Consider the following 27,832-nt stretch of genomic DNA (forward strand, 5'->3'; position numbering starts at 1 on the left):
TCAACTGTCCAGTTGAATCAGGTCCTCCTTTTAGGATAGCAGGTTTATTAAAGCCCTTTGTGCATTAAGGAATAGCTGCAGCCACAAAATGTTTAGTTCCTGAAGAGACTAAGGACCAAATTTCCAGAAGTGCTGGATACTTGGAACAGTTATAATAGCTAATGGGAGCAGCAGATACACATTTTCCTAGGCAGAATGTTCTTGATCATGTTCAAGGTAATAAGCTGAGATGTGTATGTACCACAGTTGTCTTTGGGGGAACAAACCAAGACTTATCTTTATCTCTAGTAGCTCCAGAACCCTAATGGTAGTATAGAATGGTTGGAACCCTTCCAAGATATTGTCCTTGACCTCCATATCAGAATACAGTTGCAAGACAAATTCAGTTTTATCCTGTGGATGTCACTAGTGCATATGTGTGACAAATTACAGCCACATGATGAACTGCATAGAGACCATGATTCAAGAAAGCATTTAACTATGTGCAGTCCTATTCAGCAAAGCAGTGGACGTAAACGAACACATACTTAAGTGCCATTCTTGCAAAGGAAAACTTCTGCCACTGATTCATCTCAGCTAGGACTACTGCTAACATTTCAAACCTCTTGCAGCTTCCAAACTGACATTTTTCATAAACAATCTGTTCAGATAAGTTTCATGGATTCGCCGCCATCACCGCCTCCTCCCCACAAGGTATTTTTATACACAGATATTATAATTCTAGTAATAATCTAAAGCTCTTCCAGAAGCAAACAGTGTATACACCATCAGAAAGCTGGAAGTTTGCCATACCAGTACTCCTAGTGTAAATGCAGCTTACCCAAGCAAAAAAGAGTGCTTTTATTGGTACAGACTTGCATCAGTTCCCAGCTATATCAGCCAAGCACTTTTTTGCCAGTATAACTTTGTACACACTAGGACTATTACTGATATAAAAATCAGAGCTGTCAAGTGATTAAAAAAAAAAATCATGATTAATCGCGCAGTTAAACAATAATAGAATACCATTTGTTTAATTATTTTTGGATGTTTTCTACATTTTCGAATATATTGATTTCAGTTACAACACAGAATACGAAGTGTACAGTGCTCATTTCATCTTTATTTTTATCACAAATATTTGCACTGTAAAAAACAAAAGAAATACTATGTTCAATTCATCTAGTAAGTACTGTAGTGCAATCTCTTGATCATAAAAGCTGAACTTAGAAATGTCAAATTATGTACAAAAAATGACTGCATTCAAAAATAAAACAATGTAAAATGTTTCGGCATCTGAATCTTGCTCTTTTAAGACTTCTGAAAGCACACCTCGTCCCTCTCAGATTTTGGATAGCACTTCAGATTCTTAAACCTTGGGTTGAGTGCTGTAGCTATTTTTAGAAATCTCACATTGATACCTTCTCTGCATTTTGTCAAATCTGCAGCGAAAGTGTTCTTAAAATGAACAAGATGTGCTGGGTCATCATCCAAAACTGCTGTAACATGAAATATATGGCAGAATGCGAATAAAACAGAGCAGGGGACATCAAATTCTCCCTCAAGGAGTTCAGTCACAAATTTAATTAACACACTTTTTCTTAAATGATCATCATCAGCATGGAAGCATGTTCTCCGGAATGGTGGCTGAATCACGAAGGAGCACACAAATGTTTAGCATATCTCGCACTTAAATACCTTGCAACGCTGGCTACAAATGCGCCATGTGAACGACTATATTCACTTTCAGGTGACATTGTAAATAGGAAGCAGGCAGCAGTAACTCCCGTAAATGTAAACAAACTTGTTTGTCTTAGTGATTGGCTGAAGAAGAAGTAGGACTAGGTGGACTTGTAGGCTCTAAAGGTTTACATTGTTTTGTTTTTCAGTGCAGTTAGAAAAAAAAACAAAAAAATCTACATTTGTAAGTTACACTTTAACGATAGAGACCGTACTACGGTACTTATATGAGGTGAACTGAAAAATACTGTTTCTTTCATTTATCATATTTACAGTGCAAATATTTGTAATAAAAAATAATATAAAGTGATCACTGTACACTTTGTACTCTGTGTGGTAATAGAAATCGATATATTTGAAAATGTAGAAAAACATCCAAAAATATTTAATAAATTTCAATTGGTATTCTATTGTTTAAACAGTGTGATTGTGATTAATGTTTTTAATCGCAGTTAATATTTCTGAGTTAATCGCATGAGTGAACTACGATTAATCGACAGCCCTAACAAAAATGCGCCCGGGGAGGTGGAGGGGGACAACACCATAGTCCTAACCAACATTACTATACTAACAGAAGTTTCAAGTGTAGACCAGGCCTCACAGAAATGTAGGGGTAGGAGATTAATGGGAAGAGTTCTCATGCAGGCACTAAAAGTGTATGATAAACATAAGTTTTTGCTCTGATCTGGAAGAATCTCTGCAGGAAAGGTAGGTCAATCTCCACATTTGTGCAATTCTTGACCTCTCTTCTGAGACTGCTGACACGGGTGCCAAATGTGTTAACATTACTATGGAGCACGTGTATAACGTATATATTATAGATAAAAACAAACTTCAAAATTCAGTATCTTAAAGCCTTTCTGTATTGTTTACCTCTTAGAGAGTTGTAAAAGGAAAGTAGTTCTGTTCCATTAGTTTCAGCAGCCCTCCATGTATAATTGGTCCTGTCTAATAGGACAAATTTTGAGGTTCCGAGTTGTTGTTCTAGATAGAAACCAATAGCATAAATGCATGTGCTACCATCCTCACACTGGCCATTTTCTAAAGCAGGGCTTTTCAAACTGGGGGTCAGGAGGTTATTATATGGGGGGGTTGTGAGCCATCAAACTCCACCCCAAGCCCCGCTTTGCATTCAGCATTTATAATGGTGTTATTAATTAAAAACTTTTTTATATATTTAAGGGGGGAGGTCGCACTCAAAGGCTTGCTATGTGCAAGGGGTCACCAGTACAAAAGTTTGAGAGCCACTATTCTAAAGCTATTTCGTCAGACTACAACCTTTTAATTTCTTGAGTTTCCCCTGGCAGGCCCCCTGCTAGTTTCCCCTTTTCTGGACTCCACTCCAAAACCACTAAGATGTCTAAACATTTTCACAACTGTTATATTTGTTTCACAGCCTTACAGTTCTGCTTGCAGTCTGAGTATTGTGACATTACTCTAACTGTGGAACTAGGATATACTGAAGTCCTACTCATAATTTGTTATTTGGGGATTTACCTAATGGTTGTCAATGGGAGCTGCACATATATTGCATCTGTGTGACAGAAACCGGGAACTTAAGCTATAAGTGAATGTTGGCTTGAAAACAATTGAATCCAGAAAAGGATTTTGGTTCTGTTTGATTTTTTTGAAGTGTTTGAAATACTGTAACTTAGGTAGGTGCACCTAAAGGACAAGTTTCTCTCTAATGGAGGATAATTTCTTTATTAAATTATGTTTTCATGTACTGCCATTGGGAGGCCAAGCAATCTCACAGAACACCTCCCTCATTCATAATTATGTCGACTAGTTCCTCTCTCAGTTTCAATTACATACCACCACTATGGCAGTTATAGTTATTAGTTACATGAAAAAGTAATGTATTTTTAGTTGCCCTTTAGATGTTATGCAGCAGCTTGAAATAAGGAAAGCCAGAACTATAAAGACCAGCCAGTTCTCTTCTACTGCAGCAACTGCTCCAAAGACCACAGTTTGAGAACCACTAATCTAAAGGAACCAGATAAATATTTAAATATGTAGGCCCATTCCCGTGACATACTGTGCACCCAAAGCTTCTATTGGCTTCAATGGCACATGCCCATTTTGGCAATTTGTATAAGTAAATAAACAATGAACAAACACTAGTTTTATGAAGTCTTCAGGCAGAAACAAAACAAATGGAAAATATTTGCATAACAGTGCACATTACACAAATAAACAATAAAGAGAAAGATGTATTACAGCCTCCGCTTCCTCAGAAAGACCGCTCCATCTTCATAACTTTTTATATATCAAAGGGGAAAAAAACCACAGTCAAGCATTTTATAAAAGGAGGCTGATGCATAGGATCTATTATTCAAGCTGTTACAGTAGTTTCTTTGTTGCTCAGCAGAATTGTTTTATTTATTTTAACAGAATCAAATATAACCTGTTAAGACTTTTCTCCAGGGTGGGAGGGAAATCTTTAAAACTTTTGAAAAATGTTACTGAATATAACCAGAGAATGTTTCTTGTAGGGACATTAGAAGTAAAGAGTATCTAAATAATGGGAGTTTTGGGTATAAAAACAAATCTTCTCTCAAGTGATCACTGGAAGAAATATGTGGAAATCAAAATTCACATTAGACAATGGTAAAGGAAATATGCTACCTGTGCAAATTAATGTGGATCTTTTTAACACAATGCCACACAATTCACTTTAACTGGTAACTTTACTGATGGTATCTGATTAAGAGACTAATATCAAATAGCAGGAGTACGGCAGTTCAAGATTAAGGACTCAGTTATAAGAACTATGTAAGAAAGTTTGTGCAGCACCTGCCTACACTACACATTTACTAGGCTTCCAAAATGCACAGACTAGCTAAAATGAGATGCTTCCTACAAAAATGCAAACGTATATTTTTCCAGTATAATTACATGAACCAAACTTATGTGGTGGTCACTCCCTCTTCTTGTATATGGATATCACAAAGGATCAAATTTTCAGTTAAGTTGTATGATTGAAAAGGACACCTAACTTGAAATCTAATCAGTTTTGAAATATGAACACACACTAAAATTTCAGGTACCATTTCTATTCCTGAGTTTCCTTCATTCCTGCCTATTTTTTATGACTTTACAATCTTGTTTGTTCTTTCCTCCCCTGCTGTTATGTTAAGAGACCCACAAAAAATAACAAGCAAAACTGCCTAAATGAAATATAGTAGCTAACTAAACCAATATATTGCTGACTTTATACTGACCCAACACTGATGCTATTATACACACACAGAAAAGGAGACAAATTTGTGTCCATTCCATTCCAACTTCCGTATTTCCCAAACAGTAAAGGTTTCTATATATAAGGATGAAATTTTATTTTACTATACTTCTTACATTAACGGAAAGATAGATATGGAAATATGACATTTCAATAATTTTCCACTATTAAAGGTTAAAAATATAACTATAGGAAGTGAAATTAAATCACGGTGAAGTTTAATTACATTTGAATTTCTGATTATCTAGTGTTTGAGATTAATTATTTTAGTATTTTAAAAGGAAATAAGGTGATCTTCAAAAAGAATCCCAAGAGATTCTTAACAGAATACACAGCAACTCACAGAAAGAAATAAGGCCCTGATCCTACAAAGAAACATGCATGTTCTTAACTTTATACACTTCCAGTAGCCCCAGTGAAGTTAACTGAAGTAGAGCTTTCAGGAAAGCGGAATTTCTGCCCCACAGAAAATTGTGTGCCAATTCAGAATGAACAGTAAGCACCTCAATAGTTTTTTGGCAGGACAAATTCTGAAAAATTCTGTTTTGTGAGAACTTTTTTCTGATGACCAGTTACTCATTTGGAAGGTTCTGGTCAATTTCACTTTCTCCTTACAGGCAGAAAGTTAAATTGACAAGAACTCTCAAAGTAGACTCAGCTGGACGCTGAGTTCTCCCCACTCCCCAACTGCCTAAGAACTGGGAAGCACAGCCTCCCCATCTCCCTTCAGCCTAGATGAAATCTGCTCCTCGGTTGTACACCTGTATGGCCTTTTGACAATTTCACTTTTGCTCTGACCACAGCCTTCAAATCAGCCAGGGGTTCAGTCATTTACATTTTCCAGAAAGATTGAAATTTTCCCACAGAAAATTTTGATTTTAAGAAAAGGAGATTGAATATTTCCTGGTCAGGAATTTTCTTCAAAATATAAACTTAAATATATGCTTAACTTTTTGCAGGATTGGGGTCTAAGTAAGATCCAGTTTTCCTTGAAAGGAAATGGGGGCCTCATCCGGCACCAACTGAAGTCCCATTGACTTCAATGGGCATTGCATCAGGCTGAAGAGGATTCATAGTTTTTTTAAAGCCAGAAGGGACCATTAGATAATCCTGTTGGACTTCATATATACCAAACCATAACATATCATGATTAAATGATATTTCACAGAAAGGCACCAGTCTTCATATGAACACTTCATGAGATGGAGATGACACCCATTCTGATGGTATTTTGTGCCAATGGTTAATCATCCTCACTGTTAAAAATTATGTCCTATTTGTCCTTTAAGTTTGTCTTGCTTTAATTTGCAGCCATTGGTTCTTGTTATAACTTTCTCCGCAAGATCAGAGAGCCCTTTAGTACTGTTTTTTTCTTCTCATTAAGGTTCTTCATGAAGCTCACACATCCTTCCCTAGGTTCTCATTATCATAAAATGCAATAAAACAAAGTTTTAATTTTACATTTTATATCAGTACTTAAATGACAATTACTTCACTTTGGTTTTGGTAAAGCCAATATAGAGCCCTTTACCATCACTTCTCACTCACAATATGGAACATAAAACCAGGCCTCCATTTTCTAGAGTTCTTGCAAAAACTCTACCTGTCCAGTTACTCATTTGAGTATTTTTTTTTTGATGGGACAAGTAAAATATAAAAGTTTAATAATGTAACAGGTGAGCAGGATTTTTTTTGTTTTGGGGGGTGGATGGGTTTCAGTGCCTTGGCTGGTTAGTTTCATGAGTTTTATAAGGTTAATATAACTACTCCCCTATAGTGATATAGGATGTGATCTTCAATGGAGTCAGGCATCCCAATTCTTTTGAAATCCAATGGTATTTTGGAACTAAAGTCCTTTAGTTTCCTTTGAAAATCCCAAGCAGGCATTGTTTTGTTTCCAGCGTCTTTAAATACTACCTGGTAAGGTAGCTGTTTAAAATCACACTGAAAACATTTTTTTAAGGAGGTATTTACTCTTTAAATATCTTAAAAGTTTTGAAAGTTTTCTTCCGTGTCCATCAACATAGCACTTACCTCAAAGGACTACACATGGCAATGAGGAATGAAATATTGCTAAAAAATTATACACTTAAAAATAAAAAGGAGAAATATAAGATCATGTGTGTTAACTCTTCCTACCTTCCATTTTCTATTTCCTAAGCCTTCCTGTGGATTATCTTAATTATAATTCATGGAGTCATATAATGTTTAGAACGTGCAAATCTGAATTTATTTCCTACTTCCTACTACACCTCTACCCCAATATAATGCCACCCAATATAACACGAATTCAGATATAATGTGGTAAAGCAGCGCTCGGGGGGGGGAGGGGAAAGAGTGTGCGCTCCGGCGGATCAAATCAAGTTCGATATAACGCGGTTTCACCTATAATGCGGTAATATTTTTTGGCTCCCGAGGACAGCGTTATATTGAGGTAGAGATATATTTTCCTTTTAATTGATTTTACAGAAAAATCCTACTTCTATACCTCAAGGTTTTTGTTTACTCCCCCCCCCCAAAGAACTGCATGCCTCTTCTCCCTCTAGAAAAGTACTGAACCGTTGTCTTTCCCTGCTTTTTGCAGTTCTGTAACCTTCTTGTGAATCAAATAAAATTACTTTAAACGGTATTTTTGGCAATGTACATTAAAATCAAATTTCTTCTACAATTAAAGAGGAAGAACCAACCACTTCTCCTTGCCTTTTTATCTGTCAGCAGGAAAAATTTAGTTAATATATTTAATTGGAAGATAAGTGAACATAAAAATATTTCAGACTTTTTGCCTTTAAAAAACTAAAGCCCTGTTTTAGTTCCCCTGTTAGTTCAGAGCAAGAATTTTGGACTTATCCATGTTAGCTGAAAACAAGGAACAACAGCCACATCCATATATGCAATTATCAGGGATTGAATCTCTTTGGAGGATGCACTACAGGATTGCCTGCAAAAAAACTAACATTTGTCTCCACATATGTTATAGAAATACCAACTATTCTCCAGTTAGCCTCCATTTCAAGTTGGCTTTCACTGTACATATGAAACAAACAGAAAGTAACTCAGGAAAAGAAAAGGTAGGACATACCTATGGCATGTCTCTATACACAATTTATAATTAACCGATGAATTAAGATTTTTTTCCCCAATTGAGTCTTTTAGATTGTTATACACACTATTAAGATAAACCAATTAATAATTTGGGACATGTGAGTTACATGTAAGGAGGTTTTCAATAACAACATAGCACTTAAGTAAATACCCCCCACAACTTTATCAAAAACCATTTTTACAGTAACAGAAGCTATTTTGGAAAGAGAGGCATGAAGCTTCTTTGACAAAATTTGTCCAAACTATCAATGAGAAGTGCGACTGTCACAATTCAATGGCTCTTTTCCTGGTTCAGGTAAAATTATTTCTTCAATTTTTATGCAAGGAAGTGGACAGTAACTTCAACAAATAGTCTTACTTATCCACCTGAGAGGTTATCAACTTAATAAAACTTATAGGACAATCAGTCTTCCTTAGTGACCAAATTCCTATTTTCTTCAGAGCCTCTAAATTTCTTTCAGTAATGTGATCATCCAATTATTATTTTTCATCCAGACATGACAACAGTGTTGTACAGCTATTTGGTAGTTACGGCATTTTGTGAGGCTGCTGTTTTTTTCCTCCCCATGTTAATTATGTGGATGTATTTTTTGTTGGGAGGTGCAAACAGAATGAAATACACACCTCTTACTCTTTTATAAATCCAAATAAAACAAAACAATATTGTACATTAGCCACTTATCCTCTGATTCAGATTTATACAATTATTCACTAAAGCACTCAAATATTTATCTTCAGATCTTTTGTGGTCAATCACCAGGAGTGATGATAAAAACAAACATTTTGATGTTGCCACTTTCCTGATATCTTAACTGCATAATATCTATCACTATTATGCCAAAAGAAAAGTTAAAGGTTTGAATAAACTATTCTACATGTGTTGAGGATGCCTGTAGAAGACATCATTTTGAAGGGATCCTTTTAAAATGTACCCTCTTTAACCAATTCTATACTTCAGCAAGTTCATATTCCAAGCATCTTGTGTTAAAATATCTTCTAATCCATGCTCTATGACATCCCAAGTGTGGTCAAAGATTTTTTTTAACCACATCCATATATTCAGTCAAGCATTTCATTATCTGGATATAAATACTTGTTCAGAAAAGGTGGCCCCCATTATTTAAGAGAAATGGAGTGGCAGGCATATTGTGCACTGAAGTATATAGTGGCAGAATTCTAATTTCTACTATGAGTCGAAATAAGCCATCATCACCAAAACAAAGACAAATGTGGAAGAAAAAAAACTATGTAATAGAGAGGAAGTTTATCCTCCAAGATATCAGCTAGATATAATTATTTAAGAGTCTTAGGAGCTTCACTGTTCCCTCTCCATTGGTTGCATCCTGCAGACCAATTTCTTATAATAATTACATTAAATATTTTTTCAAGGTAATAGCATAAGACAGCATAGCATAAGATAACAGTGGGCTAGTTCCTGAACACAATTTGACTCACAAAAAAAGCTAGATAATTACTGTCTGTTACATTGTTATTTGCAAGTATTGTTGTTATTCCTTTCAGCTTCCAGTCACCAAAACAAGCTTGCATTTCAGATGTTATTTTCTCAGCTACCATGACTGCATACACACTCTTCAGTATTTGGAGTGGAGCTGGACAAAATGGATTTTTTTTTGTTTGTTTGTGGGCAATTAAAAAAAACATTTCATTTCAACAACAAAAAATATTATGTTTAGACTGATCATTTTTAAGCATTCAGGGGGCTAGAATAAAATTTAAAAAAAACTGAAACAAAAAGTCATTTCAAACCAAGAAAAAAAAAAATGTTTTCTTTCAAAAATGTCTAAATGACAAGTTTGATTTTGTTTAGTTTTTTATTATTTTAACTGAAGCAAACATATCTGGTGAAACTGACAAAAACTTTTACCCAGTTCTAATCTGGAATTGCAGATGGCAGCAAAAGTTAGTCTTTTAATTTATCTGCCTCAATCAAGGGTTAAGGACAATTCTTGAATGAATGCTACGGTAACCTAGTGGGTTAACACCATGCCACAGTGCATCTCCACAGTACTGAAGAATTTTAAATCTTTCTACAGTATTTTTGATCCCCTTAACATTATGTAAAAATATTCCTGAGCCACACTCCTTACAGTTGGTATGAACCTTCAGTCACAGTTCTCACACAAGATCTTTTTTCCTCAAAGGATATAAATTGTAATATCTGCCTCATTTTACATAGTGATCAGACTTGACATACTGGTACTTCTTTTGGCTCAAACATATAAACCAAGTCTGTATCATGTCTATACGTATAAAAAGAGAAAAAAACACCACCAAATGAATGTTATTTAGGTTGTAAAGTCAAGAATTAGAAAATGAGGCAATGCTAGATTTAGGTTGCACAGGCAGCCCTAATTCTGCTCCCTTCCACATCTATCATGTGCACTGAATGAGGAAGGGATCATTCAGGGAAAATAAAAGGTATGTAAAAATTAAACACTGCATCAGTGCATATACATGAAGAGAAGAATGAAGGTTGCACCAACAACTGTAAATCTGCCATTTCCTAACTTTTGAGTGCTTTACTTTGCAATCTTTTTGTATGTAATTTCCTAGAATTATTGTTTTAAAGGAAAAAGGTAAAAACAAATTCCATTATGTACAATTGTAACAGCTTAGATATAATGCATCATCAGTAGAGTTTGAACCATTTACCTTGGCACTACAACACAGACTGTTACCATGTGAGCTACAGAGCCTACATTAGCTGGTAGCAAAAGGCTGTTATTCCAGAAGACAAGATGGACCACTCAGGCAATGTGCTATATCTGGGGGGTTGCTGAGAGGAGCCCAGCCCCCTATCCCACCTTTCCCCCACATACTCGTCATCCTAGATGGTGTCAACTGGGGCCACATGCTGAGTACCAGTGGGGAACACTCTCACTACAGATGCTCTGACATCTTTCAAGTGTTCCCACTACAGCATGTGCAGCAACATGATTTGAGGCAGAGCTGACAATATTTAGTTATTCTAGCATACTACCAAAGTTTTGCTGAGGAATGCAAGAAACAGAAAACAAGTGATGATTTTCAGTTTATATCTCAGCCAAAGCTGAATGGAATTTCATGGAAGAAAGACAAGGCACTTCTGTAGGTTAAGAGATATCCCCCTGTTCAATATCAAAAGCAAACAATTTAAGTGCGAAAACTTCTCAAAGAAGATGTCATAATTTTTTATCATCAAAGGTTTAGGGGATGCTCCCTTATAATAAACAAAGGCAAAAGTTAATGCAACATTAAAGTTACAAAAAAAATTTAAAAGCACAAAAGGAAGTAACAAGAGTCCTGTTGTAAGTAATTAACTAATATATATTTTCAGTGTGTGAGAAGTAGCTAATTAAATGAATAACTGAACACATACAGCATGTGCAGCATGGGTAACAATGTTAGAGAAGACTGAAGGGGGGGAGACTTCCTACCCATTCCCACTGAGATCAACAGGAGCAGAAGTGGACTCATTTTCTGGAAAATTTTCTCAAGGAGTAGTTTAATAAGGCAGTAATGTTATTTTACACTGGAAGAGATGTATTTTTCCCAAGCAGGAAAGAGAAAGGATCACATTTTTGAAAAAATGCCAAAAGGACATAGAAGCCTATGGATTTAACTACCTGGGACAGCAATACTGGTATAACTTGAATCTGCTTTTAAAACCAATCTAGTTAAACTGGGGCAAAAACTTGTATGAAAATCTGACCTTAACTCCCTTAAATGATTCTGAAAGCTTTACCTGGGAATTTTTCTTACACAAGCTTAATGTAAGAAAACTATGGAATACAAAATAATTGCACAGATATCCTGAAAAAACAGGGACTGCAAATTTCACACCTACTATTTTCATTAGTGTTATGGCAGGGGCTTTTGGGGATAATTTTACTGTGGTTGTATGTCAATATCACACACACACACATTGTTCAGGTGTAGCTCCTCTCAATGAGGCACTCTAGATTAAGGAGATGGTGCAGTTCTCATTCATACCTAAATGAATGTCCTAGAAGCCAGGGCTCATTAGGTTTTGATAAAGTTTCAGAGATGCTCGCTGAACATGTTCAGAAGATATTTTTCCATTCACTTTACTTTTAATGGTTTTTTTTTCGCCTAAGGTTGACTAAGAAACATTCTCATGAAGATCTAGCTACATGCCAAAGAGAGTTTCTTTATTCACCCAATTCTGAGATATTACTCAGCAGGAGATTTTAAAAATATATACATAAAATGGCCTGATTTTCAGAGGTGCTGAGCACATGTAGCTTCGACAAACTTTTACATCGCCGTTCAATAGCTCTAAATATCAAACCAATTAATTATTTTTTAAAATTGTCTTCATGCTTTCCTTCTTTTATAACTCAAATGACTTAAATTTTCCTCATTCCATAGAAAAGGCATAGCAAGCTTCATCCCCAAGAGAGATATAGCTTAAAAATAGTATTAGAAAAAGGGTTAGTTTCCATGAAGACTGCAAGTAGCATTAACCATAGCATTCACTACCATTTTGTGGAACTGTACTTAAAAACTGCGCACATATTAATTCTCATAGTATTTATCATTCAGGAAAGGGAGATTAGACCACGAAGATTTTGGACTACAGTAAAATCAGTTTTCTCCTCAGTAAAGCCAAAAATCAAACAAATCAAAAACAAAACTTTTTTGTTTGATTCACAGATAGATTAGTTTAGGAAAACATACACCTTTCAACTTTGGACTCTGAGGCAATACCCAAGCCAAACAAATTTATATTAAGAACTTGCCTTTAAACCATTTTTTTAAATTGTTATTTTAACTACACTTTTAAACCCCAGACCACTGCCAAAAATATAATTTCTGGTCCGAGGAACCAGTGAACATTACATGTCCAACTGCTTCAGCACAAGGCTGGAAACATATGCTGGAATATCTGTGGAATCCCAACAATGTAGAGCACTTATTTCTATCTCTGATTTTTCATAAGATTTTATATATTAAAATTGAGTGATTCCAATCACCATAATGCCCCTCTCCTTACCCTTCTCCTCCATACTTATGTGATGGCCTCGTTTTAGTGAGAACTAAAAACTAAAAAAAAAGCTAGAACTGGTTCAACAGTGTTTGAACATTTAAATTCTGAACTGCTATTTAATTCAACCTGTTTAATTCCTGTCTCCTTGTTATGTGTGAACATTCAAGCAAACAGAATTGCTTGTAAACATTTTTTGAACTAGACTGAATGTATGAATACCTATTTTTCGTGTGAACAAGAATATTTGCTATTTGCCAATAACCTGTTTTAAAATATTAATTATCTCATCAAGAAGCAGAAATAATTTCATTTCACCAATCGCAAACCATGAACAGAGAACAATCCAACTCAAGTCTGCTACCAAACCACAGAGGCTGAAAGCTGTTCCTCCAAGCTATTCAACATATATATTAAAAGAAATCAGAACAAAAGAGGGCTACATTCTCAACAAACATTATTTGTAAAGAGTAATTTGACCAGCTCTAATCGCACATTATACATCAAATGATATAATTTATTTGTAGTATTATAGTGGCACTTAGAGGCCAATTAGGATCAGAGCCCTGTTGTGCTAAACATTATGAACACAAACATATAGTCCCTGCCACAAGTATCTTACAAAGCATTCATGTCGCTTAATCCTAAAACGAGAATACTGGGTGCTATAACAGCAATGCTGGGATTGAAATTAGTAAGGAGAGAGAGGAACACCAGAAAAATCTCTTTTCCTAAATTATGTGCCATATTTATTTCCTGTCCCCTACTATACGTTGTGTTTTTGAGTATCAACTAGGTAAAGTCCCAGTTGTTCAGCAAAACTGAAGTCAGTGTGCCTCTCTGACACAGCCTTCTGTCCCAGCTCTCTGACATCGTAAGAAGTAGGTTTCCACATTTAAGAGGTATTAAAACTCAGTTAATGTAAGTGAATGAAATCTGAAAAAAAATAAGTTTCAGTGCTCTCTTCATTTAATTAAGCTGTTCTAAGGCCTCATAAATTTGAAAATAGATAAATGAAGCCAAGTTACAATCTTGCAACTTTGCTCTCCTCCCCCACATAAAGGAAATCTCTCAGTGTTAGTTTTTTGGGAAATTACCAATCTCTCATTAGCTCACACAAGTTCTAAATTAGATTTACAGTACACCAGCAGTCCTTGTTTAAAATATTGGTAACACAGATATGTAATTTTAACAGGTGATAATTGCTTTGATAATAGTTTGGGTCCATTTTAGTTTGTATTAGTTCCTTCTATTACACTTCTGCATATAACAAACTCCTGCAGCCACTAAAACCAGTACACTATACACTTTTCAGTGTATCTACGTATATTTTATACATAGATACAAAAACTGCACACAAGATAAAGGTTTAAGCTGCTGCGGGAATTTACAATATACCGAAGTTTAAAATAAAAAGAGCAAGATTAGGATCACAGAAATTTTACCCCATCCATGATTTTTTTTATATAATGGAAATATTTTTAAACGAACTACTCAATTTCAGATTTAACTATACAATTGTACTTCAAGACACAGCAAAAAATTTATAGTACATCAAAAGGAAGCCTGCCAAATAATCAGACTTCACAAGCCTTGGGAAGATCCGGGTGCTAAAGGAGCATTCCAGGAAGACAAAGCTACTGCAGAAAAGCTAAATGAATTTTTTGCATCTATCTTCCCTGCAAAGGACACGAGAGAGATACCTTCACCATTATTTTTAGGTGACAAATCTGAGAAACTGTCCCAGATTGAGATGTCAATAGAGGAAAAAATCATAAATTAAATAAGTTGTCACCAGAGCCGGATGAAATTCATCCAAGACTTCCGAAGGAACTCAAATATGAAATTGCAGAACTGCTACCTGCGGTATGTAACATAGCACTTAAATCAGTCTTGGTAACAGATGACTGGCAGATAACTAATTTGAAACCAATTTTGAAAACAGGCTTCAGAGGCACTCCTGGCAATTACAGGCCAATAGGCCTAACTTCAGTACCAGGCAAACTGATTGAAACTGTAACAAAGAACAGAATTGTGAGACACACAGATGAGCACAATATGCTGTAGAGAATCAACAGATTTCATAAAGGGAAATCATGCTTCACTAATCTATTAGAATTCTCTGAGGGTGTCAACAAACAGATAAGGATTATCTAGTGGATATAGTGTACTTAGACTTTCAGAAAGCCTTTGACTAGGTCCCTCCCCAAAGGCTCTTAAGAAAACTAAGCAGGCATGTTATAACAGGGAAGGGCCTCTCTTGGATCAGAACTGGTTTCAAGACAGAAAACAAAGGGTAGGAATAAATGGTCAGCTTTCATAATGGCAAGAGGAAAATAGTGGAGTCCCCCAAAGATCTGTACTCAGACCAGTGCCATTAAGCAGATTCATAAATGATTTGGAAAGCAAACTGTGAAGAGATACAAAGGCATCTCACAAAACTAAGTGACTGGGAAAGGAAGTGGCAGATGAAATTCAAGGTTGATAAATGCAAAGTACTGCACACTGGAAAACATCATCCCAACTATACATTCAAAATGATGGGGTCTAAATTAGCTGTTGCTACTCAAGAAAGAGATCTTGAGACTCACTGCATGATAGTTCTCTGAAAACATTCCCTCCATGTGCAGTGGCAGTCAAAAAAGCTAACTATGTTAGGAACCATTTGGAAAGGGATAGATAATAAATCAGAAAATATAATGCCACTATATAAATCCATAGCACACCCACATCTGGAATATTATATGCAGTTCTGGTCACCATATCTCAAAAAAAGATATATTAGAACTGAAAAAAGTACAGAGAAAGGCAACAAAAACTATTAAGGGTGTGGAACAGCTTCTATACAAGGAGGGATTAAAAAGATTGGGATAGTTCAGTTCAGAAAAAAGATGACTGAGGAGAGATATGATAGAGGTCTATAAAATCATGAATAGTGTGGAGAAAGTGAATAAGGCGGTGTTATTTCATCCTTCACATAACATAAGAATCAGGGGTCATCCAATGAAAGTTAAGTGAAGGACAAAACTATTGCTGGGCTCAAAAAATAATTAGATAAGTTCATAGAGGATAGGTCCATCAGTGCTCTGGGTGACCTTAAATCTCTCACTGTTAGAAGCTGGATCACTTGATAAATTTCCCTGTTCCCTGTTCTGTTCCCTCTCTCTGAAGCATTTGTCACCGGCCACTGTTGAAAGACCGGTTGCTGAGCTAGATGGACCGTTAGCCTGACCCAGTATGGCTATTTTTATGTTCCCATGTATATGTTTTAGTGTCAATGTGTTGATGGCACAGAGCTTTTGGTCCTATGCCTAATAATTCATTTCAGATACATTATTAAACTGTAGAGCACTGCTTTAATGACTTACTAGTAAATTTCAAGACAAAATCTGCACAGCAGCAAACTGTAATTCTTGCCAGCCTTGCAGAACATAGCTGCACTGTGCAATATCAAACATAAGATTTAGGAACAGGCAGATGAGAATCTAACCTAGTGGTGGGCAATCTGCAGGTGGCCCATCAGGGTAATCTGACTGCAGGCTGCAAGACATTTTGCTGACATCGACTGTCTGCAGGCACGGCCCCTCGCAGCTCCCAGTGGCTACGGTTCGCCATTCCCAGCCAATGGGAGCTGCGGGAAGCAGTGGGCCTGTGGACGGTAATCAGCAAAATGTCACACCGCCCACAGTCAGGTTACCCTGTTGAGCTGCAGGTTGCCCACTGATCTAACCCATTCAGTCAAAGAACTGCCTCACAGTGCTTCCTATACTACTTGGAAAACATTCTACTGCATACTAAAATTGAGTGAGCACAGGATGTCCAACTCAACAAAAGACCACTAGTATTGGTGGTCTAAGATGAGATTTTGAGAGTTTCCCTTAACTTGAATGTTTTTTCAATTTACTAATTTCAAAAAATTTCAATTTCTGATAAAATATTCTCTAATCAGCATGTAGAGAATATTTTGATTTGATATTTGTTGATGTCCCTTTAAAAAGCCCAGCTGAGAATGGAAAGTCAGGCACACTCAGGAAAGTACTTAAATCTGTGCTTAACCTTAAAGATGTGTTTAAGAGCTTTCCTGAAATGAAGTGCAGGTAAGCATGATATTTTTACTATTCTGAATTGGGGCCTAGGTGAGTAAACTAAAAGGGCATACACAGAATTTACAGACTGGAAGAAAAATGATTGCTGGAACTAACAATGAAATTAGAATGGGAGAAGAACTATCCTCCAATTTCTATGTGAAAGTATTTTTGTGTGCTTTGTGGCAAAAGTAATACAACATGCACAATTTACATGTTAGGGACACACAACAAAGGACAAAAATGGAAAAAAAATAGGTAAGTACCTTATATAGTTTTTCAAATTTTCATTAATTATTTATCTGTAGAACCTATGACAAATGTATATTCAAAAGGACATCCAGCAAAATTTAGACAAAAATTTCTGTATGATTGTTTGCTTACCTCTGAGGGGGAATATAAGGAGCAGATACTGTTGGCATAGCTGTACAGGGTTCAACCACTGATTTCTTGGCCTTTTTTGCCTTTTTTCTGACTTTTGATGTAGACCTTGCAGTTCTGACTGATCCCTCTTTTCTACACACACCATTTTTCATGTCAGCTTCTCCATAAATATTTAGAGGTCGCCGTATACAACCTGGTGGAGTATGTACATCACAATAGGCCGTCTTTTTTACAGAGAATGTTGTCCCACTGCCAGTTAATTCTTTCACAGGTTCCATTTTCATATACAAACCAGCCTTTTGAGCACATGTCACATGGAATGCTGTGTAACAGTTTGCTTTGTGGCACTGGATGCAGGCACCAACACCTTTCTGTTTACAGAGGTAGCATGTTAACTTCCATCTGGCTGGGGGAATGTTTCTGACACCATCAATTGGCTCAATAAAAACTGTATTGGCAAATCCAACTTCTGGAATCCACAAAGCACACACAACATGACCCCAGCGGTCATCATCAGTCTTTTTAAAGGCACCTCCCTTGTTTGGGCACAGCACACAGTCTACAGGCCGTGAATGGGACTGCAGACAACGCCTGCAGAGCCACTGACCCTCAGGTATATATGGCACCCCATAGCACTCCTGATGCACTGCTAAATTACACATATCACAAAATAGGATTACATTGCTGTTCTGACATTCACCATCCATGCATATACAACATACCGCATCTTCATCAATTAAAGACTGATGGTCACCCTGTTTTTGGTTCTCACAGTAAGACTCTTTTTCAAACCTGTCCATAAGGAATTCAAACATATTTTGTGACACAACTGATACTCCATCACTTTTTCGCTTTTCATTTATTATTTCTAACCATGCATAATCTTCTTCATCCATGTCATACTCCACTTCGTTGTCAAGTTCTTCTGCTGACTTTTCAATGAATTTATAATAAATTGGAGGTCTCCGAGGGGCAGAAGGTGGACTGTACTCAACAATACGTACTTTTGGTTCTGGAAGAGGACTTGTTGTAGCAGGTGTACCATGCGCACTTGGAAGAGCTTCATTTTTCTTTTTCACTTTGTTATTTTTATGCCGCTTGGCTCTCAGACAAACAGGTGGTCTCTCACTATTTTCTTTATTGCTGTTGCATTCACTCATTTCTTGTGCTGTGAGATCATCCTCTAATATTATCTCTAATGGATCAAAAATACTGATTCTGTGCAGGCGACCTTCAATTTCTATTTCAACCATCCTTTGAGCTTGAGCATATGTCAAAGTTTCTCGTGTAGGGGAGTGTTTAATACTGCACGGGGAAGAAGAATGCCTTGCTGCAGATACTCGATGGCATCTTCCTTTTCTCCTCATTTGGTAATGATTACCTAAAATTATAATCAGAGTTATGATGTTGCATTTTAAATATTTCTCTCTCTTGCTAAAGTATAAAAATTAACACAGTAAAAAACAAGCGCTAGTTTAAGCTTTGTACTATCCATGGACATGCAAGTCTTAAATTTATGCAATGTTTGTACTTGAAACAACTTAAATCGGACTACTCCTAACTTCCGAAGGCACGCCAGTGAGCAACACATTTAGCATTACTCCAAATACAAATGTGTTGATAGATTGCTGGAATGAATTACACTAATTTCCTACATTAAAAAAAGTCCCTGAGAGACAAATTAATAAGAGTATAATGAATTTACAGAACCTATGGTTCTGCAAACCTACAGGGCCAATCAAACTATAGCAATTCAACACTGGCACAGAGAAATTGTTGCCCAGGCCCACCCACGAAAGGATTAAACTTGTGCCATAAGGTAACAGAAGTTGTCATTGTAATAGAAAATTACCATTGTTTTGTAGAATTAAAAGCCTGTATGCAAAGTCCTGGTTTCATTGTTAAAAGCTTATTCAGCAGCAGTCTGAGTAAGAAATATTCCAGAAATATTTTTGCATAGAAGGCAATTATGATCAGAAAAGTGACTGTAAAAATTATATTTGCTTTAACAAATCTGACCTCTGTATGTATTCAGAATTCTATCTATCTGCTTACAGTCAGTATGTTTACACTTACCTAAAGTGAACCTCAAATATGCATGGTTTATGTTATTTCCTCATGTGTCTCACTATTTATATTGTAAACTTTTTGAGGTAAGAAAACATGTAGCAGACAATTCCCAAGGTGTACTATTAGATAATCAACATAATCTTTGTCACTAAAATTATTATTACGACCATATGTTTTATTCAGCTCTGCATAGCCCATACGGCTATGGAAGAGCACATTCCATTACGGCCCACATAACACCAAGACAACTATGAATTAAGTTTTAATACCAATGCTTTTACCACTAATGGAGAGGCAAACTGAGAACTTTTAATTAATTTTAGCTTCCAGACTGGGTTTTGGGGGCTGCCAATTAGAAAAAATAAAATTCACTTTTAAAATTAACATTTGACCTGAAAGAAACTTCCATCGCTATATTCAAAGATTGATTCTCAAAAGTAAATCAGCATTTTCTGACTTGTAGTGGAGTTGCTAAAATTCCATTAACTTCAAAATTATACACAGCCATCCTGGGATGGATTTGAACCCGTAATCCAGGAAAAGAAACACTCATTTTTAGCTTCAAGGTCTACTGGAATAAAGTATTGCATCTGTATCATAAAGGAAGCTGTGATAAGAAGATTGAAAAAATGGAAAACTAAGCATCCTGACCAGACTGGTCCATACACAGTTGGTAATCTGGAAAATTATCAAAAAATAAAACTGATGGCTTCCGTGTTTGTATCTTTTTCAGCGCAGGTCTGATCAGCTGACCAAATGAAAGACGATTTTCTCCCTGTCAGCCCTGCAAACTCAACCTGGCATCTGAAAGTCATGTTAATTACTTTATATTAATTTATCTTTAGAGCACTTTGAAAACCAGCTGTTAGATAGTAAGCAAGTCTCAACTCTACCAACAGCAAAGCTCTTGCTCCTCCTATAACTGATTTCTTAAGCTCCCATGGCCATCAATCTGACCTGCTAGCTAGACCATACCAGACCCGATCAAGTCAGGAGTTATACATGATGGAGTGAGTACAGTACATAGAAAAATATTTCAGTCAGTGATATGTGTGTCAGTGAACAGTGTGAGTACAGTTCACAGAAAAATATTTCAGTCAGTATGCCTACCAAAACACTGGAGCAAATATAAATCAATTATCTGCCCACCAGTTCCACGATACTTCTATTTTCTTCATAAAAAGTTGAAACAAAATTTACAACCTATAAATTCAAAGGCAAACCTAAAATAAAATGCTTTGCTCACCTTCAGAAGTTATATGCACAAAAATCACATACCTGATGATTTGCAATACAAAGGCAAGATGAAATGTATCAAGCAGACAATACCAGATCACATACCTTCCAGTATCTTCGCCCACCCGTCCCCCAAAAAAGGCCTCATTTAACAACAAAAAAAAGGATCAGCCTGAATTAGTTTTCTTGGTTTTGTAGATGTAATATTGTGTTACTTAACAAACTGTGTGTTAAAGTTAAACACAACTGTATTAAAAATATGTTTCTAACACAAACCCAAAAAAGCAACATCCAGTGCACAGTCACTACAGGGTGACATCTGATTTCCACTGTGCTCAGGTAATGAACAAAAACAATACAGATTTTTCTCCTTTTGTGAATTTCCATGAAACTTTTAATAGAGGTGCTTGTGAGGATAAATATATTAAAAGACTATGGAGTGCTCTGAGGTCTACTGATGAAAAGCACTATATTAAAGTTAGGTATTATTATTTGTCTGCAAAGCAACATTTCATTGAACATGTCAATTTCCAACCACAGAACAGATGAATCCACTAATATTTGCTAAAGTAGGTCTAATAACTAGATATAAAGAGTGTGAAAATTTAATTTAATTCTAAATTTAGTTCCCATTATCTCACAAATTCTGGGGCAGGGAATATAAAATGACCCCTCTAAATTTCAATAAAAATGTATATTTCTTTGTTCCCTTATAATGCTGTAAAGCCATTTATCAATTTGTTAGTGTAAGAGAACCTTGCATTGAAATTGACCCATTTAGTTTCATTTTTGTAAGATAATGATAAATAGCACAATAGGTAAAGAGTAAATAGTTTTTTTTAAAAAAATCAATTTTAATAATCCAACATATGAATATTTGGAGCATTTTTATATAAACCCACCTATGTTTATATACAGCATAACCAGAGCTTCAAACACCAATGACATTGATCATGGAGGTAACTGCCTATTACCTCAGACTGGAAAAGGATAGACAGTGGCTATTATGACTGACTATCCAACATGGGTTCTCAAACTTTTTCTTTCTTAGCCCCCTCACACGTTATAAACATTTCCCAGCCGACCTGTGCCGCCACAACTGTTTTTCTCCATATTCAGTAGATTAAAAGCCAGGGCTGGCATTGGGGGGTAGGCAAGCAGGGCAATGGCTCAGGGCCCAACTCTACAGGCAGCTCTGCAAAGCTAAGTTGCTCAAGCTTTAGCTTCAATCCTGGGCGGCAGGGCTTGGACTTCAGCTTTCTTCCTCATGCCCCAGTGAGTTGGCCCTGCTCTCTGGTATATTTTGGTGGATCCCCTGAAACCTGCTTGTGGCTCCCTAGAGGGCCCCAGATGCCTGGTTAAGAACCACTGCTATAGAAGATACTGCCATTTGTCCATATCCTCATCACTGTTCTTTCATATATTCCTGGGGTCGGCAACCTCTGGCACACGACTTGCCAGGGTAAGCACCCTGGCGGGTCTGGCCAGTCTGTTACGTGCTGTGTCGGCAGGTTCGGCCAACCACGGCTCCCACTGGCCACAGTTCACCGTTCCAGGCCAACGGGAAGCCACGGCCAAAATGTCCCTCGGCCCGCGGCGCTTCCCGTCGCCCCCACTGGCCCGGGACGGCGAACCGCGACCAGTGGGAGCTGTGGTCAGCCGAACCTTCCAATGCAGCAGGTAAACAAACTGGACCAGCCTGCCAGGGTGCTTATCCTGGTGAGCCGCATGCCAGAGTTTGACGACCCCTGATATATTCTAATATTGGAAAAAACACAATCATGTGTATTGGTTTTCAGGCCAAAAAGCAATTTCTCAAGTACAGTGACAACCAGTTGATAGAACAAGAGTAACTCAGAATGCAAGCAGCTTGCCTCCCAGACTTAGTGCAAATGTCATATATCCTAAATAAGGGAAGATGTCGACCACAAAGTGATGAAAAAAGGCACCTCCTAATAATGAGATTAGAACAATTATCATTTACGTGCTTAAGCACCTTCTCTTACATTTAGATTAGTTTTGGCCCAATCCGAAAATGGATGGCAACTTAGCATTTTACACTTAAAGGAAAACAGTAAAAATGTGTGTGAGGGAGTACACTACATGTGGAAGTAGTACTGAAATTATCATTCCTAATTTTGCATATATCTAGTTTGGGTGAGTAAAAAATGCCTTTGAACCTAAAGCATAATAATAAGGGTTACTAACTTTACCATAAAACAGGAAGAATTCCTAATGTGTTACACAACTCAGGTTTGGGGCACTTCCCTCCTTTTAAAGCAGGATAAGATGAAGAAATGCTCTCCACAGAGCTATTGTTTTCCTTAGAATGACAATTTGTGGCAACAATTTCCATTGTCATGACAAAAAATATGAAGATGCAATTGTTTATGTGCAATGAAAGTTATGGGGCTGAAGAATTGCTTGCTAAGAGAATAGGTGAGAGGAGAGCAGATTAAACCCATGGTGCAGCACTTGTGTGGACCTCTGTAAATGCTGCCAATTGGGTTTGCAAACCTGCAGTGAACCCTGCACTCACTTCTCTTCTTCTCCCTCATTTCTTTGTATTTGGTCCTTGGCTCTCTTGCTTCGTGGAAGAGAGATCTCCTATTCCATTTGTGGTTCTCAACAAGCATCCATCTGTGGACCACCGCAAAGAGATGGACACAAAGAAACTACCAAGGATGCTACAAACAGTCCATTACTACCAGTCAATAAGAGAGAGCAAGCAGAAACATTTCCAGCATGCATCTGGAGAGAGAATACTAGCAGCCTCAGCCTTCAGAGTAAGATCACCCTCTCAAGTCTAGCCACATTGATGCACAGAAAATACAGTAGCTAAACCCTGAAGAATTAATTTGATCTCATCAATGACAATATCCATTTTAGGCCTGGGCTCTACCCAGCCTAACATTCCCTGGGTCTCCTGGAACCCAGCAAAGAGGTAACCGGCATCATTCTCCACTCTAGCTCCTTCTCCACCCTCCAAAGGGCACACTCACCTAGGCTCTTCGAATGGTTTCTTCCTCAAGCTCCCTCCTCTCTCCCCCCATGCACACGCAACGGATGGTTCCTGCCCACGCCCCTTATCCCTCCCACACCCTGTTCCAATACGAACACTTCCTGCCCACGCCCATCACCGCTCTAGCCACACACACCCCCGCGCGCGAATGGTTCCTGCCCGCGCCCGTCACCCCCGCGCGAATAGTTCCTGCCCAGGCCCGTCAGCCCCAGCCCTTCCCGAGCCTCGCCCCACCCCCACCCCGACAATACTCGGCCCACCAACATGGCGTCCAACAAAACAGCTTGCGCTGCACCCTCCCCCGCCCGCTGTGCCGGGCCGCCTGCCCCGGCTCCCGCCACCAAGCCCCGCTCGCTAGGCCCGGCTCTGCCCGCCAGGCCGCACTCACGCTGTGGGAGCCGCCGGAGCGCGGCTGACAGACCCTCCTGCTCCTCGTCTCCGGGTCGACGCTGCGGCCGGTCTAATGGCGGAGGCGGCTCCACCGATGCGGCTCCCAGCAGCCCCGGGCGGCCAAGCGGGCGCTGGCGGTGCCGGGCTGCCGGCAGCGGGTGCGGGGCTCCTGCTCGGGCCGCGCGCGGCGCATTCGGGAGGCGCGGAGCTGGTCACAGTCCGGCTGCGGGCTCGGCGCTCCGTCCTAGGGCTAAGAACCTCCCCTCCCCCCTCAGCACAAACAATGCGGCTTCACCACAGCGCTGCGCCGGCGGGGGGAGCGGGGGACGGGACGTGAGAACGCCAGTCCCAGGCACCGCCCCGCCGCCGTGGGGGAGGGGCCCTCCCAGGCCTGTGTTGCAAGGTGGGGAGGGGGGCCCGTCCGCCCGCCCCGTGGTGCGGAACAGCGCCGCGCCGGCTGGGAGCGGCTCTCCCTGACACGGACAGGCACGCGGTGCTGCCACAGGCAGGCGTCGGCCCCCTCCCAAAGCATGATTCGCCTTTTCCACTCCCTTCTGTGCCTGTAGGGGTGAGACATTTTCAGATAGAAAAGTCAACCTTTAATCCACACACAATGCACACCTCTTCTTGGCTGCTTCCCCTCTGGCTCCTAGATATAGGGCCTTACTAGCCATTTCCTTTTCCTGCCTTGACCCCACAGCTAGGCTTCTCTGTCTCCTGCTGGGCTAGGACTCCTGGGTTCCAGCAGCAGCAGTTTGTGACTCCCCTTCACTGCTGCTTCCTATCCCAGTATCAACTCTCCGCTCTAGGGCCATACACATGTCAGGGCAGGTCTGTGGCCGTAGTCCGAAGGCTTTTGCACAAAGCTCTGCCCACATGCCAAGCCCTGAAAGTTGTGGGATGGGAGATTTACTGAGAAGCGTCTCCTGTGTCATCAGAACAGCTCCTAGGGCAGGCACCAAAATCCTGTGACTCATGGATCAGTATCAGTTCATGCAAGTTGGCAACACTTCCCCTGGCTGCTTGGAGTTGACTCCCAGTCCACTGACCCCCAGGCTGAAGGAGCTGCTATTCCATCCCCTCCATCTCCCACTCCCATCACTGTCTTCTGCCCCTTCCCCACCCCACCCCCAGCTCTCCTCCTAGCCCTCACAACATCCTGCAGCCCTGAAAATCCTAAATTGCCTCCTGCTCCCCCTTATTCTCCCCATCTACTTTTCAGTGTCTCTGCTGCTCCTCAGAGTCCCTGTGTCCTGTCTAGCCTTTGGAACCCTAGAGTGGCAGCTTTTTTCCCTGTAGGCCTGGCTTCAGTCTTATTGAAAACAATGTGAGTTGGCAACCAAGTTTATTAAGGGCAGCCTCATGTCCACATGCAGATGGACTGGAGGGAAATATAGGGATGGTGGCAATTTTGAATAAGGGAAAAATTGTGAGTTGGCACCTTTCATCATGTTTTCATGAGACAGATAAAATAACATCCCAGAATTACTAGAGTTGTGATTAAAAAAAAGTGAAAGTTGGCAACACTGGCACAGCCATCATGCAAGAGAGACACACAGTTTTGCCTGAGTGAGGTATCACTGCACAGAACTGTGGCCCTGGCCCTCTAGCTCTAGAGCAAGAAGGGGGACCACAGGCTTTTCTCAACCATAAAGTTATTCCTTGGGAAACAGAGGCATTAAGTACCTGAGTATCACATTAAAAAGTATGTGTGTAAAAAGGAGAAATTATACAGAAGAGCTGGTAAAATATACACTTAAGCCTAGTCTATAACTGCTGGTTGGTCTCATAGCACCACTGCAACACACCTCACATCCACACATAAAAATGCTCCAACAGTTCACAAATGTTACAACCACTCATTGAATTAATTTCAGAGTAGCAGCTGTGTTAGTCTGTATCCACAAAAAGAACAGGAGTACTTGTGGCACCTTAGAGACTTAACAAATTTATTTCAGCATGAGCTTTCGTGAGCTACAGCTCACTTCTTCGGTTCTATGCATCCGAAGAAGTGAGCTGTAGCTCACGAAAGCTCATGCTGAAATAAATTTGTTAGTCTCTAAGGTGCCACAAGTGCTCCTTTTCATTGAATTAAGTTACCTTTGTTCAAAGAAAGTCTGTTTAGCTAGGATCTTATATGGCACCTATCACCATGATATCTGAATGCCTCACAAACAATGGATTTGTCCCCACATAAGAATGGCCTTACTGGGTCAGACCAAAGGGCCATCTAGCCCAGTATCCTGTCTTCCAACAGTGGCCAGTGCCAAGTGCCCCAGAGGGAATGATCAGAGCACGTAATCATCAAGTGATCCATCTCCTGTTGCTCATTCTCAGCTTCTGGCAAACAGAGACTAGGGACATCATTCCTGCCCATCCTGGTTAATAGCCATTGATGGACCTATCCTCCATGAATTTATCTAGTTCTTTTTTGAACCCTGTTATGGTCTTGGCCTTCACAACATCCTCCAGCAAGGAGTTCCACAGGTTCACTGTGTGTTGTGTGAATAAATACTTCCTTTTATTTGTTTTAAACCTGCTGCCTATTAATTTCATTTGGTGACCCCTAATTCTTGTGTTATGAGAAGCAGTAAACAACACTTCCTTATCTACTTTCTCTACACCAGTCATGATTTTATAGACCTCAATCATATCTCCCATTATCCGTCTCTTTTCCAAGCTGAAAAGTGCCAGTCTTATTGATCTCTCCTCATATGGAAGCTGTTCCACAGTAAATCTATCCCTGTGAAGTATGTGTTACTATACTTAATTTACGGACAGGGAACTGAGGCATAGACAGTTTATAACTTGGATATCTGTGACTGTGCGAAAAACTGAATCCAGATCCCAAGTCCCAGGCAAGTGCCTTAGACACCAGACCATCTGCCATGTTGTTTTCTACCATGCCAGTATCCACTGGTAATGTGCCAGAATGGACATTTACCACTGGCATCATAATCCCAATATTATAAACAGTCCTTCCACTACTGTCCCACAGTGCATCAATCACTGCTGAGGTGGCCTTTCTGATCTGATTTCTGCACTCCATTCTGTCAAGGTCAAGTTGCCTATAAGCCCTTTACTTCCATAAAAAGTACTGCACATGCTATAGAGTTCTTGTATGCACTACTTTCACAATGAAAATCCATTTCCCATTTTTGTTACCCAAATGTGATCATATTGTCAACTAGTCCCAGAGGAATCATCTTACAAGCCTGCTGCCAACTGGCTTGAGGTTGCCGTGGAGATGCTGGTATCCATCTGGAGAGAAGAAGAGATCCAGGGGCAGCTGAACTCAAATCATATACATTACCTGCCTAGGCATCCAAAAAACTGGCTGAAATGGGCATTGTTAGAAGTGTCAAGCAATGTCAAGAGACAGTAGAGGGACTGAAGTTTCTATATCATGAGGCCTTGCATAATAAAAGGCCAATTTGGGGCAGACAACAAGCCATTTTACAAAGAGCTAGGGCACACAGTGGATGGGTTAAAACTGGCTCAATGGCCTATCTCAAAATGTTAATGGGGAAATACCAATGATCAGTTTTTGGTCCAACACTATTTGATGTTTTTAT

General features: G+C 38.9%; 1 protein-coding gene across 5 annotated transcripts in view; it reads right to left on the bottom strand.

Moving 5' to 3' along the window:
* The window catches only part of BRD1 (bromodomain containing 1), a 114,363-nt gene extending 89,960 nt beyond the window's left edge, over window positions 1-24,403 (bottom strand). For 2 of the 5 annotated variants that reach the window (XM_050936102.1, XM_050936104.1), the window contains exons 1-2: window positions 24,256-24,342; window positions 17,540-18,920 (exon numbers count right to left, since the gene is read on the bottom strand). In XM_050936102.1, coding sequence (XP_050792059.1) covers window positions 17,540-18,906 — 1,367 coding nt within the window. In that variant the 5' untranslated portion in view covers window positions 18,907-18,920; window positions 24,256-24,342. Of the gene's footprint in view, window positions 1-17,539; window positions 18,921-24,255 lie in introns of those variants that run through there. The other 3 variants (XM_050936103.1, XM_050936105.1, XM_050936108.1) reach the window with 3 other exon arrangements.
* Between the last annotated feature and the right edge of the window lie 3,429 nt (window positions 24,404-27,832).

This window comes from Gopherus flavomarginatus, chromosome 1, assembly GCF_025201925.1.
Source record: "Gopherus flavomarginatus isolate rGopFla2 chromosome 1, rGopFla2.mat.asm, whole genome shotgun sequence".
Classification (NCBI taxonomy): domain Eukaryota; kingdom Metazoa; phylum Chordata; order Testudines; family Testudinidae; genus Gopherus; species Gopherus flavomarginatus.